Genomic DNA, 17,306 nt, shown 5'->3' on the forward strand with positions numbered 1-17,306 from the left:
AACACGTCTTCGGGGGTAACCTTGTCCGTTTCATCTTCTTGCTCGACTGGCTCCCCAGCCCCTAGTGACAGGCTCCTGTGTGCTGGGCAGCTGGCCTCCTCCCACCCTGCCCCCCCGGGGGGGTGAGCACCCTCGAGCCCGCTTGCCCGCTGCACCTCTGGGGGGGGCTCTGACGAGCTGCGGTGGCCTCCCCGCCTTCGCAGAAAGCAGTGGAAAGCACGGCCATGCCATCCTGCATGTTCTGCCATGCTGCCTGGATGTCCACCCCTTGCCTGAGTGGAGCCACCCGGCGCACACCCGGCTTCCCAGCAGGCGCTGCTCGAGCGCTGCTGGCGGTCTTTTGAGGGCCTTCCGCCCCATGGAGCGCCCGACCGGGTTCCCCCCATGCCTTCCTAGGGGCCCCTGCTGCCCCCCTCGTGAGCGGGCCCTGGCGTGGAGCCTTGGCCACCGTCTTGCTGCTGGCACTAGTACTTGGAGCCATCCCGCTAGAAGAAAGGAAGAAAAAACGCCTGCACCTGCAAGGTGTTCAGATGACCAGACCATGAGCTACCCTCTAGCCCACGCTGATGGCCGTGGCCAATGCCCTGATGGACTTGTCATGGGAAGGGGAGAGTGAAGCGAGCCACCCGTGCCAGGCAAGTCAGCCACCCCCCCTCTCCTTGCCCGCGTGCCCAGACGCGGTAGTTGTGTGCAGCACCCGAGGACCCACTGGGCTTGCCGCCACCACCACTGCAACCATGAGGCCACCCAGGCCCAGTGCGCTGCGCCGGGCCCACAAGAGGCCCCTGGGGCCGATCCAGGCCGACCGCACCAACCAGCCCCGGCAGCAGCCAGGCAGCCCATCCCGCACCCCCCGCGTGCGCCATGCGGCACGCGCCCACTGCGGCCACATCATCCAGCTCCATTGGCAGCCAGGCTGTCCGCCCCGCGCCAGTGCCTGAAGAAGGCCCCCCACAGCCGAAGGCCACCCGAGCAGGCTGTGCGATACAGGCCAGCCATGACCATGCCATTCCACTCGGGCGATGGCTGGGCAGCCCGCCCCATGCTGCCGCCCGAAGAAGGCCCCCTGAGGCCAAAAGTCCCCCCAGAGCAGGCCGCGCGGCATGGGCGCAAAGTGGCCACGCCATTCTGCCCCAGCGGCAGCCGGGCAGCTGCCCGGCACCGCTGCCCAAAGAAGGCCCTGAGAATGAAGGCTCCCGGTGTGGGCTGTGCGGCACAAGCCAGCTGTGGCCGCATCATCCCGCTCCAGCGGTGGCCGGCCAGCCTGCCCTGCGCTGCCGCCCGAGGAAGGCCCCCCCGGGGCTGAAGGCCCCTTGCGCGGCCATGCGGCATTGCCCAGCCGCGGCTGCATTGTCCCACTCTGGCAGCGGCCGCGCAGCCCACCCCGTGCCACCGCCTAAGGAAGGCCCTCCTTGGCTGAAGGTCCCCGGCCTGGCCACGTGGCGCGGGCCAGCCGCAGCCTTGCCATCCCATTCTGGTGGCGGCTGGGTGGCCTGCACCGCACCACCACCCTCAGAAGACCTGGCCCTGCTACCCCTGCTCCGGCGGCTGCATGCACCCGAGACACGGTCCCAGAGGCCCGCGGGCCGGGAGCTGAATGGTGCAGCCGCAGCCAGCCCACACCGTTTTCCTTTTCCGGCAGGAGGAGGTGAGCGTGAGGGGGCCCAGGCGGCCGTTACTCACCTTTAGCTACCCCACGCGCCCCCCCACCCTTATCCCCACCCGGGAAATCTTGCCCCCCTGTGAGGGGTGTGAGGGAATGGGAAGGGGGGGTTCCAGGTGTGTTCCCACCCCCACCCCATGACCGGGGGGGGCATCCACCCGCCTGAGCATCTGAACTTACCTGCTGAGGTAACAAACAAGCTGCTCCTGCAGATGCTCGGGTGCAAATGGCGCTGACCATGCAGCTGGGCCAGTGCTGGATGGACGCTCCTCCTCCTTCTCTTCATCCCGCCTCCACTCCGTCCTGCACGAGGTGCCAACTCAGTTTGCCGGTAAGTCAGCAGCTTCCTTTTGGTGTAGTAGTTAAGAGCGTGGGACTCTAATCTGGAGAGCCAGGTTTGATTCCCCACTCCTCCACTTGAAGCCAGCTTGGTGACCTTGGGCTAGTCACGGCTCTCTGGAGCTCTCTCAGCCCCACCCACCTCACAGGGTGTTTTGATGTGGGGATAATAATAACATACTTTGTAAACTGCTCTGAGTGGGTGTTAAGTCGTCCTGAAGGGCAGTATATAAATCGAATGTTGTTGTTGTTGTTGTTCTTCTTCTTCTTCTTCTTCTTCTTCTTATTATTATTATTATTATTATTATTATTATTATTATTACTTTAGTAAGTATTGTATATCAGAACAATATTGATATGATACATGCTAAACTAATTTATTTGGATTATCTTTATTATCTGAAAATGATATAGAAGTCAGTTTCTAATCAGTTCATACTGCATATAGAGCAAGGAGTGCAGTTTGGGGGATTGGAATTAGAGATGAGCACGAACAGCAATACGAACTAAAAAAACCCACGAACAGCCCATTCGTCTGTTCGCGAACAAGCCGTTCGTGAGGCGCCATTGTAAATGAACAAGTGGTCGTTGCAATCCTCGTTTGTTGCGTTTGTCCGCTGTTCATGAAGCCAGACAGTCAGGCACCTTCAATCAATTCCCTTGGCAATGGAGGCAGGGACTGCCTGAACTCTGTCTGCACTCCTGTTGCCCTGGAAACCCCAATCAAAGCTCCAATCTGCACTCCTGTTGCCCTGGAAACCCCAATCAAACCCCCAATCAAACTCCAATCTAATCCTCCATTTTGTTAGTGTAAATTCCATCTTGGGTTTACAGGGCAACAGGAGTGCAGATCAATAGGCAGGTCTTCCTTCCAAGTGTAGAGCTCCGAATTGGTTAAAATTGGTTACATGGGACCAGAGACCGGGGGGGAGGGAGGGGGAGGGGGTGTTCTGTAGCCATGGGCACTCCAATCTCATCCCTGCAAACTCTGTTGGGCAGTTCTGACTACCAACCACAGACCTCCTGCTTTTCTCTATGGGATCTCTGGTTATAAAAGGAAGTGTGCTCCAAGTTCTGGCTTTCAGTTTCAGCAAGCAGTGGAGTGGGAGAGAGTTGTTGCTAGCATTTTGGGAGAGAGACAGGAAGAGTGCATTGGAGCTTGAATTTTTTTTGTGTATGGTGGTATAGGGATCTATCTCCTCTGCCCCCCCGGGGGGGGGTGAGCACCCTCGAGCCCGCTTGCCCGCTGCACCTCTGCGGGGGCTCTGACGAGCTGCAGTGGCCTCCCCACCTTCGCAGAAAGCAGTGGAAAGCACGGCCATGCAGTCCTGCATGTTCTGCCATGCTGCCTGGATGTCCACCCCTTGCCTGAGTGGAGCCACCCGGCGCACACCCGGCTTCCCAGCAGGCGCTGCTCGAGCGCTGCTGGTGGCCTTTTGAGGGCCTTCTGCCCCATGGAGCGCCTGACCGGGTTCCCCCCATGCCTTCCTAGGGGCCCCTGCTGCCCCCCTCGTGAGCGGGCCCTGGCGTGGAGCCTTGGCCACCGTCTTGCTGCTGGCACTAGTACTTGGAGCCATCCCGCTAGAAGAAAGGAAGAAAAAACGCCCGCACCTGCAAGGCGTTCAGATGACCAGACCATGAGCTACCCTCTAGCCCACGCTGATGGCCATGGCCAATGCCCTGATGGATTTGTCATGGGAAGGGGAGAGTGAAGCGAGCCACCCGTGCAGGGCAAGTCAGCCACCCCCCCTCTCCTTGCCCGCGTGCCCAGACGCGGTAGTTGTGTGCAGCACCCGAGGACCCACCGGGCTTGCCGCCACCACCGCTGCAACCATGAGGCCACCCAGGCCCAGTGCGCTGCGCCGGGCCCGCAAGAGGCCCCTGGGGCCGATCCAGGCCGACCGCACCAACCAGCCCCGGCAGCAGCCAGGCAGCCCACCCCACACCCCCCGCGTGGGCCGTGTGGCACACGCCCACTGCGGCCACAACATCCAGCTCCATTGGCAGCCAGGCCGTCCGCCCCGCACCAGCGCCTGAAGAAGGCCCCCCACAGCCAAAGGCCACCCGAGCAGGCTGTGGGGCACAGGCCAGCCATGACCACGCCATTCCACTCGGGCGATGGCTGGGCAGCCCACCCCATGCCGCCGCCCGAAGAAGGCCCCCTGAGGCCAAAGGTCCTCCCAGAGCAGGCCGCGCGGCACGGGCGCACAGTGGCCACGCCATTCTGCCCCAGTGGCAGCCGGGCAGCTGCCTGGCACCGCTGCCCAAAGAAGGCCCTGAGAACGCAGGCCCCCGGTGTGGGCTGTGCGGCACAAGCCAGCTGTGGCCGCATCATCCCACTCCGGCGGTGGCCGGCCAGCCTGCCCTGCGCTGCCGCCCGAGGAAGGCCCCCCTGGGGCTGAAGGCCCCTTGCGAGGCCACGCGGCGCAGCCCAGCCGCGGCTGCATTGTCCCACTCTGGCAGCGGCCGGGCAGCCCACCCTGTGCCACCGCCTAAGGAAGGCCCTCCTTGGCTGAAGGTCCCCCGGCCCGGCCACGTGGCGCGGGCCAGCCGCAGCCTTGCCATCCCATTCTGGTGGCGGCCGGGTGGCCTGCACCGCACCACCACCCTCAGAAGACCTGGCCCTGCTACCCCTGCTCCGGCGGCTGCATGCACCCGAGACACGGTCCCAGAGGCCCGCGGGCCGGGAGCTGAATGGCGCAGCCGCAGCCGGCCCTCACCGTTTTCCTTTTCCGGCAGGAGGAGGTGAGCGTGAGGGGGCCCAGGTGGCCGCTACTCACCTTTAGCTACCCCATGCGCCCCCCCACCCTTATCCCCACCCGGGAAATCTTGCCCCCCTGTGAGGGGTGTGAGGGAATGGGAAGGGGGGGTTCCAGGTGTGTTCCCACCCCCACCCCATGACCGGGGGGGCGTCCACCCGCCTGAGCATCTGAACTTACCTGCTGAGGTAACAAACAAGCTGCTCCTGCAGATGCTCGGGTGCAAATGGCCCTGACCATGCAGCTGGGCCAGTACTGGATGGACGCTCCTCCTCCTTCTCTTCATCCCGCCTCCACTCCGTCCTGCACGAGGTGCCAACTCAGTTTGCCGGTAAGTCAGCAGCTTCCTTTTGGTGTAGTAGTTAAGAGCGTGGGACTCTAATCTGGAGAGCCAGGTTTGATTCCCCACTCCTCCACTTGAAGCCAGCTTGGTGACCTTGGGCTAGTCACGGCTCTCTGGAGCTCTCTCAGCCCCACCCTCCTCACAGGGTGTTTTGATGTGGGGATAATAATAACATACTTTGTAAACTGCTCTGAGTGGGTGTTAAGTCGTTCTGAAGGGCGGTATATAAATCGAATGTTGTTGTTGTTGTTCTTCTTCTTCTTCTTCTTCTTATTATTATTATTATTATTATTACTTTAGTAAGTATTGCATATCAGAACAATATTGATATGATACATGCTAAACTAATTTATTTGGATTATCCTTATTATCTGAAAATGATATAGAAGTCTGTTTCTAATCAGTTCATACTGCATATAGAGCAAGGAGTGCAGTTTGGGGGATTGGAATTAGAGATGAGCACGAACAGCAATACGAACTAAAAAAACTCACGAACATCCCATTCGTCTGTTCGCGAACAAGCCATTGTTCTCCCCAATATCCCTGTACACGGTATCTGTCTCTCCTGTCAATCCAATACAGGTATTCAATATATCCATGCATCCCTCTATCTTATACACCTATCCCATACAGCTATGCGTCTATCAAGAAACCTATTTATCCCATGTACCTAACTGTCCAATGCTCCATGTCCAGCCGGTGTGTTTGGGCAGCAACAGCCTCTGCACCACACGAGGTGTGGACAACTGCATTGGCCCCGATTCTATGATGTCCCCATCTGGTGGACGTATGTTAGTGTCTCTGACCCACCAGGGTGTGTGATATATGTGCAAGGCCTCTGCATATGCCGTCATGTCTTGCTGGAGGGTTTTCTTTGCAGACTGTTGCTGGATCATTTGGTTATGCGGTGGCCACCGACATGACCCACCTTCCGACCAAGCAGAAAGTAGCCTCGGGGAGGCCTGGTGGGCGGGCACATAGGGGGTGCTGCCAGTGAGCAGCCAACCCCCCACCCCCTAGAGTGGAGGCAGTCTGCCACTGCCACTACCTCCCCGAGCCCGCCAGGCCCAGCGGCCACCGACATCACCCATTTCCCTGGCATCCGTAAAGTAGTGTCTGGGAGGCCCGGTGGGTGGGCACATGGGGGGTACTGTTGGCGAGTGGCCAACCCCTCCACACACTAGAGGGGAGGCAGCCTGCCACCACCTCCCTGAGCCCACCAGGCCCAGCGGCCGCCAACATGACCCACTATTACCTCAGTGGAAAGTAGCCTCTGGGAGGCTTGATGGGTAGGCACATGAGGGGTGCCGCCAGCGAGCAGCCATACACCCCACTCCCTAGAGTGAAGGCAGCCTGCCACCACCTCCCTGAGCCCACCAGGCCCTACAGCTGCCAACCTGACCCACCTTCCGGCTGTGCTGAATGTAGCCTCTCTGAGGCCTGGTGGGCAGGCACATGGGGGGTGCCGCCAGTGAGCAGTCAACCCCCCTGCCCCCTAGAGGGGAGGTGGCCCACCACTGTCTCCCTAAGCCCGCCAAGCGTGGTGGCCGCCGACATGACCCACATTAATGGCTTGGCAGAAAGTAGCCTCTGGGAGGCATGGCAGGTGGGCAGATGGGGGGTTGTCTCTGGCGAGCAACCAACCCCCCATTGCCTAGAAGGGAGGTGCCCTGGCTTCAAGTCCACTGCTTGTACATGGGGCCAAAGTCAATTGGTGGGTCCAATTGTATCGAATGGGCATTTCCTGGGGGCGTCAGATTTGCAAATGTATAACTCCAAGATCCGTATTGCAATCTTGACCAGACTTGGGTGATGGCTGGAGGAGAGCCTGTTGAACTCTCTCTGTGAACATGGGCACTCTTAAGTCTGAAGGGGGCCATTGTGGCCCCCACGAACGATGAACATCGAACATGTTCGTTAACGGGACATGTTCATTACTGTTCATCTGTTTGTGTTCTGTTACTGTTCGTCATGTTCGTTCCCCTCCCCCAACATTCGTGCCCATGTCTAATTGGAATTGGCTATATTACTACATGCCAGTAAGTTATCTGGTACAAAGCTAGCAGAGGACAAAACCTGACCCTCACTGCAGAGAGTGAGATTGGTGAGATGGAAGGCAGGCTTAGCACCCACTCTAATGACATCCCCTAGCTTGCCTCTTTGTTTTTTGCTGTATGAAGACTACATCTCCACCAATGTTCTCTCTAAGCTGTGCAGTGTTGTGAACTAAAAAACTACTTTGTGAGCTGAAACAACAACTTTTATTAAAGTTTTGAGCGTGCCTCCTCAACAATGTTGGGCCTTTTGCTACCATATCTATCATAAGCACGTGTGGCATCCTGCTGTTATACATCTGCAAGTTTTATGATCTGATTCTTTTCTGTTCCCAGGATCCTTGTGTTGTGGACAAATGTACTCCCAGGATTTCACTGAAGTGTTTTTTTTAAACTTAGGAAGTACTGGCTTGCCAGTCTAGAATCATTTTCTTTTCTTTTAGACAGCTGTTTTTCATTTTAAATTTATTATCACATTGCCACAAGCAATATCTGGTGTTTAGTGACTGCACTTTCATGACCGATAAAATAATTTCTGTAATAACTACATTATTTTAAATTAAGTAAGTGGACAATATTTCTCTGCACAGGGGAGTTTTGTACTCAGATTCTCTCTGTAAATGCTTGGAAATCATGTGATTTATTATTTGTAATACAGTAATGCTTATAGACACCATTCAAAATGGAACCAGTAGTATGCTAAGTACTGTGCAAAGATAATTTCTGTGTCAATTTTAAATCTTAAGCAGATAGATGAAGTGGCATGCCTGAGGTCATGCTATAAATCTTTATCGGACATAATTGTTCAACAAAAGATTGATCCTAAAAGTGCTTCACTGATGTGAACCCCGTAGAAATGAATGTGTTATGCCAGTTGATGGATTTTAGGGTCTGAGGCAAGGGTTGCTTTCATGTAGCATGGTTTAAAGTGGCCTTCTAAAGGGTCTTGTTTTTCTTCTTTTCATGAATTTAGTTTGGAAATCAGAGTAGATATCTTTTATTTCCAGAACTAAGACAAGGAATTGAAGTATAAAATTGCTTTTCCTCTCTGTAATAGGAACTAGCCCAAATGTGTGTTTAGTAAGGGAGGGAGGATATTACTCTTTTTTTCTTTCATTCCCTCTCTCTTGAATGGGAAAAATAAGGACACAGCTTTATTGATTACAAACTCCTTCAAACTTAGTGTGGCATGGATAGAGGCTGACAGCCTGGCTACTGACTAGGGATAAGTGAGAAAGGAAAATTGATGATGGGTGCAGCTTGTTCATGCCTGCTACTATTCTCCTATGTGGTAAATCCACCAGAACTGGGAGTGCCTGCCATGGTTGTTAGCCTTGGAAATATTTAAGAGGCTCCACTGTACAGTCGTTTGGGCAATTCACCCACAGTTGATAATGCATTAAGTGCCTGGCCTGCCCCTAGATGCCGCCCTTTTAACTATTTGGAGCAGACTACAGGGAAGAGGTCCCATATTCCAGGCTGGCTCATCCACAGCCAACCAGCCAAAGGACTGGGTACATAGGCAGCACCACAAGGATTTGTGGGGGGGATTGCCCAGAAGGTGACTATTTATTCTTTTGACTTTCTTCTCACATGGAACACAGTGTACACCCCACATATGTCCCTAGTCAGACTACTGCATACTGCCCCTAAATAAATGAGCAATTGTTAAAAGTCCAGCCAGAGCATAAAAACAGCGTAAATTGAGGAAAATGCAAAGATACTATGCAAAGTTTACTTCAATAGGGGGGAAATGGGAAAGTATTAATCTACAAGATCAATTTCATCTGCTGGCCTGCTGGGTGAAACTCAAATGTTCTGGTTATCATTTGCCTAAGTAAATCACAGACTGGAAGGGCAGAGATCTGTGAAACAGAAATATATCCAGGGAGGCACACATGTTTGTTCTTATGTTTTATCCATCTGTAAAAAAATCAAGATTTTTATACTGAAAATGTTTGCTTCTTTGTATTAATCCAGCAGTTAGAAAGAAATGATGCAGAGTTCTTAGCCACATGGAGATGTTTTAGCTTTTTTACTTCAGTGAAAAGGAAGCAAGAATTCTGGGCTGGATCCAAAGTACTTCAAGTGGAACAAAACTAATAGACTGGGACTTTCCCACCTTTCTACTTTTAGAGGTCAAGGAGAGGGGAGACACTAAGGGGAAGCAAAGTGAAGGCCTGAAGAGGTAGGAAGTAATCAGCAAAAATTGCACCTCCTCTTCAGTCTACAGAAGTACTATTATGTTGGCAAAACAGCAGCTTTGAGTCTAGCTTTTTAGTCAAACATTGGTCAAAAGTGTGACTCAAATTTAAGAGTTATCACAATCACGATAAACTTATTTAGTCTGTCTGAACATTTTTTCCCCTTTGTACCCTGGCATGGACTGCTCAACATTGCCACCCTAGTCGGAATGAAGAGACAGACACCAAGTTTGGATATAAGGGCCACTTTATTAACTTCATACAACTAGAACAAGCCAGAACAGCAGCAAGGACCTAAAGCGGTACAGGTCAAGCCATGGGGTCCACCCTGGACCACTGCCTTGACCTGTCTGGGCAAGCCCCGAAGCCCCGGGTGTGACCCATTCATGGATGGTGTGGACCCGGCTGGCCAGGCAATTTGGTCACCCCCTTTCAAGTTCCTGAACACCTCAGCCGTACAGCAGTGAGGGAAGGACTTGCACGCAGGGGTTCCCGAAGGCAGCTTGCCCCTGCAGCTGGCAGCCGTCAACGCAGTACCAGCCCTTCAGGCAGGCCCCTCTTCCCACCAACAGGGAAATGCCAAGGGTGCTCACCAGCCCGCACCCTATCTCAATGACACTGCTAACCTGTACCACCCTTAGCCAATGACCTCAATCCCCGAAATCGGTACAAAGTAGGCAAAAAACCCCTCAGTCCCATGACAAATTGGAAAGAGGGTAAAAAATTCCTACCTGGCTCTGATAACAGCAGCTGGCTAATCCTGCACCAATACAGGGTGAGGAGGGTAGGCCGAGCGACTCTTCCCAACTGTGACTGGGCAAGGTGGAGCAGCCTCCTAAGGCCCTTGTCTCCGCCCTCCCAGCCAAACCCTGGATTGAAAGGAAGGGGTGGTGCTGCCTCCCTCCTTCCAGGGCGGCAACTAATGGCCCCCAGCTTTAGCAGCATAGCTGCATGCCAGGAAGGGGCCATATTCATGTACTTTCCCCCAAACATTTCCTTTCTCAGAAGGGCTAATATTTAGAAACTAAATGAGTTTTCTGTCAGAGAACTAAATCTGTATCTTAAAAATGTAAGTACAATAAGGCTTTTGTGCAATTAAAAGCATTTGCCCTGCCCCGCCTTCACATGGTGATTCCTCATTCTCTTTTCATCTACCTGTTATGTTTCAGAAATTAATGTGATGCTGTTCTCCGTAAGCCCAAAATTAATTTGAAAGGGATCTTGGCTAAAAGGAGTATGGCAGAGATGGCTTTCTTTTCAAGCAAGTGTAGTTGTGATGAGGCAAGGATACCAAGTTTGTTGTTATGATGGAAACATCTGGTAGTCAGAGATAAGCCAATATGGCAACATAAATTAAGATATATTTTGGGACAGGGGCCTACCCATTTAATAAAGTTGCTGTTACCCATTCTGAGCCCTGTACATCTAAATAAGTAAACTATTCTCATTTTATACAACATACAAGTCCAAACATACATCTGTAGCCTATTTCACAGGGCAGTCAGCACTTCACAGACTCTGTGCCCATGGCCCTGAGTGAGTCTGATGCGAACGGTGCAGTAGACTGCTGCTGAATCTTGGCATAAGAATCAGTCTGAACAAGTAACTCTTATCAGTTGGTGATGTGTATCTACCCTTGCAGAAAGCAAGTTCTGTATTCTTAAACTGTACTGTCGCATTTTGTTACAGGCAGCATTACGGCGACTAGCTGTGATGAGTCCTGATGGCCTTCAAGAATCAGATTTCCAGCAGTTGGTAAAGCCAAGACTTGTGGATTCCTTTCTGCTTTGTACCAATATGGAAGAGAGTTTTGTATAAATAGACTGTGTAGACAAATATAGATAAAAAGAACAATGTACCAAATAGAGCAATGTACCAAATAAAGCAGTTGATGCTATACAGGATTATATTCTAACAGTATTATTTATGATGAAGTTGTTATAATATAAAACCATATATTATAAGACCATAAAGTTTGGCAAGAACACCATTCCTTTCTGATTCCCAGTAGGTTCAGCCGTGGGTTCAGGAGGGGGAGGCTTCCTTCCGTTTCCCTGCTGACTCTGGTTTCATGGAACTGGGGGAGAACGGGAGGCCCATGTGCACCTCCTATTTACTCATCCAACTTGCCCCTTTGTCTTTAGAATTTCAGATAAGAAGTTTGCCAAGGCTCTAAATCCAGGACAGTCGGGCAAGTATTTAGGAGATGCCATATACATCTTATACACAGCTCTGTTACTTTGAAGGGGGAAATGATTCATTACACACATAAAAGGAAGGACTGACAGAATTTTTTTTTCTTAAATGAAAAAGCAGGTTTTGGGTTGTAGTGGAAAAAACTAGTAGTGGTGGAAGAGCCGATCACCTCCAATAAGTCTTCTTTTTTTGATTTCTAAAAGTGGCTGTTGGGGCTTGTTTTGAATAGTTTCCCCCCAGTAATATTTGTTTTAATGTTCAGATTGGACCAAATTCTTTTATGATTAATATATCTTGGACTTGATGTCTATATGTTATAATCTTATCACAATTTTTAATAAAAATAACATTGTTAACTGAGCTATCAATATATAATAATTTTAACAAATTAGCTAGAAACAAAGAAGAATGAAATGTAGGTTGATGAAGCAATCCTGTACTTGGTTGTTGTGGATTTTCCGGGCTGTATTGCTGTGGTCTTGGCATTGTAGTTCCTGACGTTTCGCCAGCAGCTCTGACTGGCATCTTCAGAAGTGTAGCACCGAAAGACAGAGATCTCTCAATGTCAAACTATGGAGAAGATGTTAGCAGGTAATTTATATCTACTCAGGAAGGTGGGTTTGGGTTGTGTCATCCTGTAAGAGTGGGTTTTCTGTACTTTTTGGTGAGCAGCAACCTCATTGGCTACAATACTGCCGCTGTGCAAAGTTTCCTCAAGATACCATCAAATCAACACTTCTGCAACTGCCCTTTGGCTGAAGTTGACTCGCTATCCCTTATCTTCTTTCACTGTCCAAAACATGAACTAACCAGAGAGAGATTTTTTAAAAAATAGCTACTGAGGCATTCAAACATTTCTGACACCTCAAAATTAAGACTATTACTGAGTAGCCTTTGTAAAAACTGTATTGTAGATGTGGCAACCTTTTCTTTAACTGTTGTTTTTAATTCTTAAACTTTGTTAGAGTGTATGGCCTATGGGCTGTTAAGCTGAATAAACTGAAACTGAAACTGGTGAGCAGCAAATTCTCATTGATTTTAATGAAGTTAGATCGCAGTTGATGTGAATGAAATTCTAAGGGACTGCTGCACATATTACACTTGCCATGCAGCTGCATCAAAAAGTGACCTGCCCACCATCTTACCCAAGCCATGACATTTAGAACATTACATAATAATGATCAACAGCATTATGCCAGCATTTCCATATGTCTAAAAATGGCTACCAGGAATGCCTGATGGGAGCATGAAAATGTGATGATTCTAAATGTTATAATCAAGATGGTGGCACACTTATAGAAAGTGTAAAATGAGCCTAATTTGCTATATGAAATTAACTGGTATCCAAATCCAGTTCGCCTGTGGATTATTCTCTCAGAGCCTGACACATCTGTGCAATCTGAGCCATTGCTTATAATTTCATATTGAAAAGCATAGATATGTATTTAATTTCTCATTCAAAAAGTACAAATTGTGAGTTGTTGTGCTTTATTCCTCATGTATCTGCTCCCAGGTGAATGGGGTTTAGGCATACATAAATGAAACTGGATGCCCCCTCTTGATTTCAGAGTTTCCACAAATATTAATGTAGCAGTGATTTCCTGTTAATTTAGTGGAAATGTTTTAAATATATAATCAAACATTGTGCAACCCTGGCATGGGAGGCAAGCATGTTGGAAAAATCTGCTTTTGCATGCCATATGATATTGGAGACATACTAAAGACATGATTTTTTAAAAACCACATTTAGGTTTAGCTGTTTACAATTTTTTTGGCTATGACATTTCTTGCATCATAGATATTTCTATTTGTTTTTGCTTCCAACAATACATTAAAGATAATTTGCATTGAAAATCCCTGGTCTGAAAGTCATTTGAAATATTTTAACATACAAAAAGTAAACATTTTTTTGTTTGCAAACATGTGGTCATATTCTGACTATAAAACTAACTAATAAATCAATTTTAAAGCAACTTTCAGTTCTGTTTTTGAATGTATTTGCCTGGAAGATATGTTTTTAGTGGCATTTTTATCCCAAGAAACTGTATCTCTCTGTGTTAACTTCAAACAATTTCATTAAAAAATGTACACATATTGCATTGGGGGGGGGGGGCAGTTCTGCCTCAGTGTTTCTCAGGTTGGGAAATGTCCCACAAGACCAGTGTTTGTTGCGACAGAAATCATAAAATTTGACAATCCAAAACATCCAGAGCTTGAAAACACACTTTCACATTAGGTGAAATTTTTCCTTTGCATATATGTGCTCCTTTACATACTGAATAGTTCACACCCATTTTGCTCATTTATAAAGCTATAACTTTTAAGTTTGAACAAACCAAAACAATGTTTCAAACAGAAGATATTAGAAAGCTGACATAACCTTCCATACATTTTTAACAAAAACATCTAAACCCTAATATTTTGCAGCTGGGGTGAGAGAGATGCTAGATGTTTGGTTGTGCCAAAGTGACACTTCATTGCTGCTGTGAGTCTTGCAAGAATATCACCAATAGCTGGCACACATTTTCTCTCTCTCTCTTTTTTTAATCCACTACCCTAGGACAAGTAAAACAGTACTCATTTTCTCAATGTTGCACTGATGAGGTAGAAGCTTCTCTAGATATTTGTGATACAGTGTATTTTAGAAAAGCTAGAGATTACATGATGCTCTGGTTGAGCCTGATTTTTCATCCTCTGATGTATCTGGGAATCAATCAGCTCTTACCCCAGATTTACAAGGAATAAATGCCTTTTCTCATCTGAACCCTTCTTCCAGTTAGGATAGGTTTTCACTCACAAAATGCAAATGGCAGGGGCAGCAACATCTAACATACTGAAGAACAACGCCATTGGCTACCTGTTGCTTGTATAATTTACACCACCACCACCACCACCACCACCACCACCTCTTCTTCTTCTTCTTCTTCTTCTTCTTCTTCTTCTTCTTCTTCTTCTTCTTCTTCTTCTTCTTCTTCTTATCTCTTCTGATGTTTAGTGCCTGTTGTGCTCCTTTTCAACGAAATGACTGAAGGAGCAGCATGGAAAGGAATGCCCTGTCAAGTGTGTGTGTGTGGGGAATTAGCATGGAAGAATCCGATACCCGCATGGGTCCTGCCAATATGTGGATTGTGCCCACTGTCACCTACAAATGCAGTTATTACTATTGTGGGCTAGATTGTGGAACATTTCTGACATTCAGCCAACTTTCAGATTACATCAGTGCAAATACGTATATCCTATGAATGCATCAGTTAAGTAGTGTTTATTTATGATATTTTTTGCAGACATGTAAATAAGACACATTCATTCGGTATACTTATTCCCAAAAGCCAACAGGAGCATCAAACACTTGAAAATTCCTGTTTTTTGAAACACGTGAAGATGTTTCACACAGGCTGCAGACAGCATGTACATACATACATACATACATACATACATACATACATACATAGACAGAATGGACTTGCCCTGAGACAGCAGGAAGTCAATGAAGTATATAAAATAAAACTGAGCAAACAAAGATTTTGTTATAGAACTGATTTATTTTATTTTTATTTTATTTATGTCACTTATAGTCTGGCTTCCATAAACAATGTCATAGAATAAATAAACACCATTTTACAAAGACAGCATTAGTAACTCCAATACAGAGTTGAAGAAATATTGAAACAGAACATAAGCAATTCTAGGGCTCACATTAGACCACATGAAGCACAAACAATTCATAGGAGCACATATTTAAGACAACAGGTAGTACATAAGGCAACATAGTGTTGAAGTCTATGGTCTTTTACTCATTAGTGAAGCATCTGAGAGCCGCTCCCTACAATACAAAAGCTTTAAAAAATAATTTGGTTTTGCATCATCTGTGGAAAGCTAGGAAAGGGGGGCTCTCCTGACCTCCTCAGGCAGGTCGTTCCACAGAGTAGGGGCCACCACAGAGAAAGCCCATGCGCAGGTTGCTGTTGATTTTGCCCATTTGCAGGGTGGCACCTGCAGGAGACTCTGTTCAGATGAGTGAAACTGCCATGGAGGAACATAGGGAGGGAGATGGTCCCATAGGTATGTTGGGCCAAGGCTGTGAAGAGCTTTGTATGTGATAACCAAAGCTCTTCACAGTCTTGATAACCAAGATTTGATGAATGTAGAACATTTAAAACAAGTAGAACTGTCAGAGAGAGATGTGTTCAAAGCCCCATCCACCAATAAAGCTCATTTGGCTATGTCTCACACTAGTATAATTTGTAGGCTGTTGTAAAAACAAAACTACATATATGCCACAAAAGCTTGTTGGAGCACCCTTGAGTGATACTGGAACCTAGAAAAATAATCATAGTATGCTTGTGAGGAAAGCAGTTGCTTGCAGGATTTACCTGAACTGAATGGGATCTTCAAAAGGTACTTAAGATTTAAGGTGAACAAAATACTGTATGCAAAAGGCTACTTATTGTTCATGCAGTGCTTAGGCAAGTGGGGCCTACTTTATATTAAAAATTATAATTTTTATTAAAGATTTATTGACATATTTTCCTAATACAAAAACATTAAAAAGGGAAAATGTGAACATTTAAAAGTTGCAGTATGTGGTATGTAACCCAGGAAGAGGAGAGCATATTTTCTCAGTTGTATTCCTTCATTGTTTCAGAAGTTCATTTTGTGCTGCACTCTACTCTTCCTTAATATCAGATTAGCTAGGAGGATTTCTAAAATTAATTTCAGAATTGCAGCACATGTGACTTGCTGAGTATTTGCTTCATTGGTGGAACAACACACAAAAGGACTCTGAAATGAAATGAAACATGGTACAACCGATTTGGATAGAGTTTTATTTACCCATATATTTACATTGGTGTGCAGTCCTAAATATATTAATGACATCCTTGATGCTGCTTTTCAAGTTTTCATGTTGTCTAAATCCCTTGTGTTTGGGGTCCTTGTATACTAACGCTCTTCCCCCAGCCCAACTGCTGCAGAAAGGATGGTTTGGTTGGTTTATCTTTGTCCCTGGTGGCTGTCCCATCCTTCCTGAGAGAACCTGTTACCTTCACTCCTAGTTCAGGCCCCTTTAGGACCTCCCCAATATGCTACATGCTATAGCATTGGACCATGCTTCAACCCTAATAGACATAGACATAGAAATGTCTTTAGAAAATTTAGGCTTTAGGCTGAAATGGGTAGCTAGGGAATGTTACAATGTGAAATGAAAAACAATCGTTTGTCAGAGTTAGAGACACAGTTATACTTTTTCCTCTTCAGTTATCTTTTCTATGATATAATATCTTTGGCTAGCAAGATCTATGTTTTGGCTCACAGTATTAAAATACCTCCTCAAATGTAACTATAATTTTAAACTATATCTTTTTGTAATACTGAAAGTGTTTGGCACTAAAAAGGTTATATTCTGCTGATAGGATATTCTCTTGGATGTGAAAATGGTAGGACAAGAAACTGATTTTAAATAGAACTGAAGAGATAAAACCAGCAATCAGAAGAAGCATGTTCAGAAACAACAGATATTTATATTAGTTGATTACGATCCTCCATTTAATAGTTTCTCAACAAAATAAGAATATTAAAAGGCTATGTATGTCTGTTAGATTTATATACTTATATATTTTTAAAATGTTTTAATTTTTGTTTTCAAAGAATTTCAAATTTTGTTTTCAAACGTTGACAGTGATTAAAAAACACTCAAGTCTTGTTAGTGATTTTTTTAGGAAAGAGGGGAAAACAGACTGCTTCAGTATA

General features: G+C 47.6%; 1 protein-coding gene across 1 annotated transcript in view; it reads left to right on the top strand.

The window, feature by feature from the left end:
* The window catches only part of INSC (INSC spindle orientation adaptor protein), a 185,131-nt gene extending 171,719 nt beyond the window's left edge, over positions 1–13,412 (top strand). The window contains exon 12 of the mRNA XM_054969992.1: positions 11,052–13,412. Coding sequence (XP_054825967.1) covers positions 11,052–11,180 — 129 coding nt within the window. The 3' untranslated portion in view covers positions 11,181–13,412. The remainder of the gene's footprint in view (positions 1–11,051) is intronic.
* Positions 13,413–17,306: the final 3,894 nt, after the last annotated feature.

The sequence above is a fragment of the Eublepharis macularius genome, chromosome 2 (genome assembly GCF_028583425.1).
Source record: "Eublepharis macularius isolate TG4126 chromosome 2, MPM_Emac_v1.0, whole genome shotgun sequence".
NCBI classification, from domain to species: Eukaryota; Metazoa; Chordata; class Lepidosauria; order Squamata; family Eublepharidae; genus Eublepharis; species Eublepharis macularius.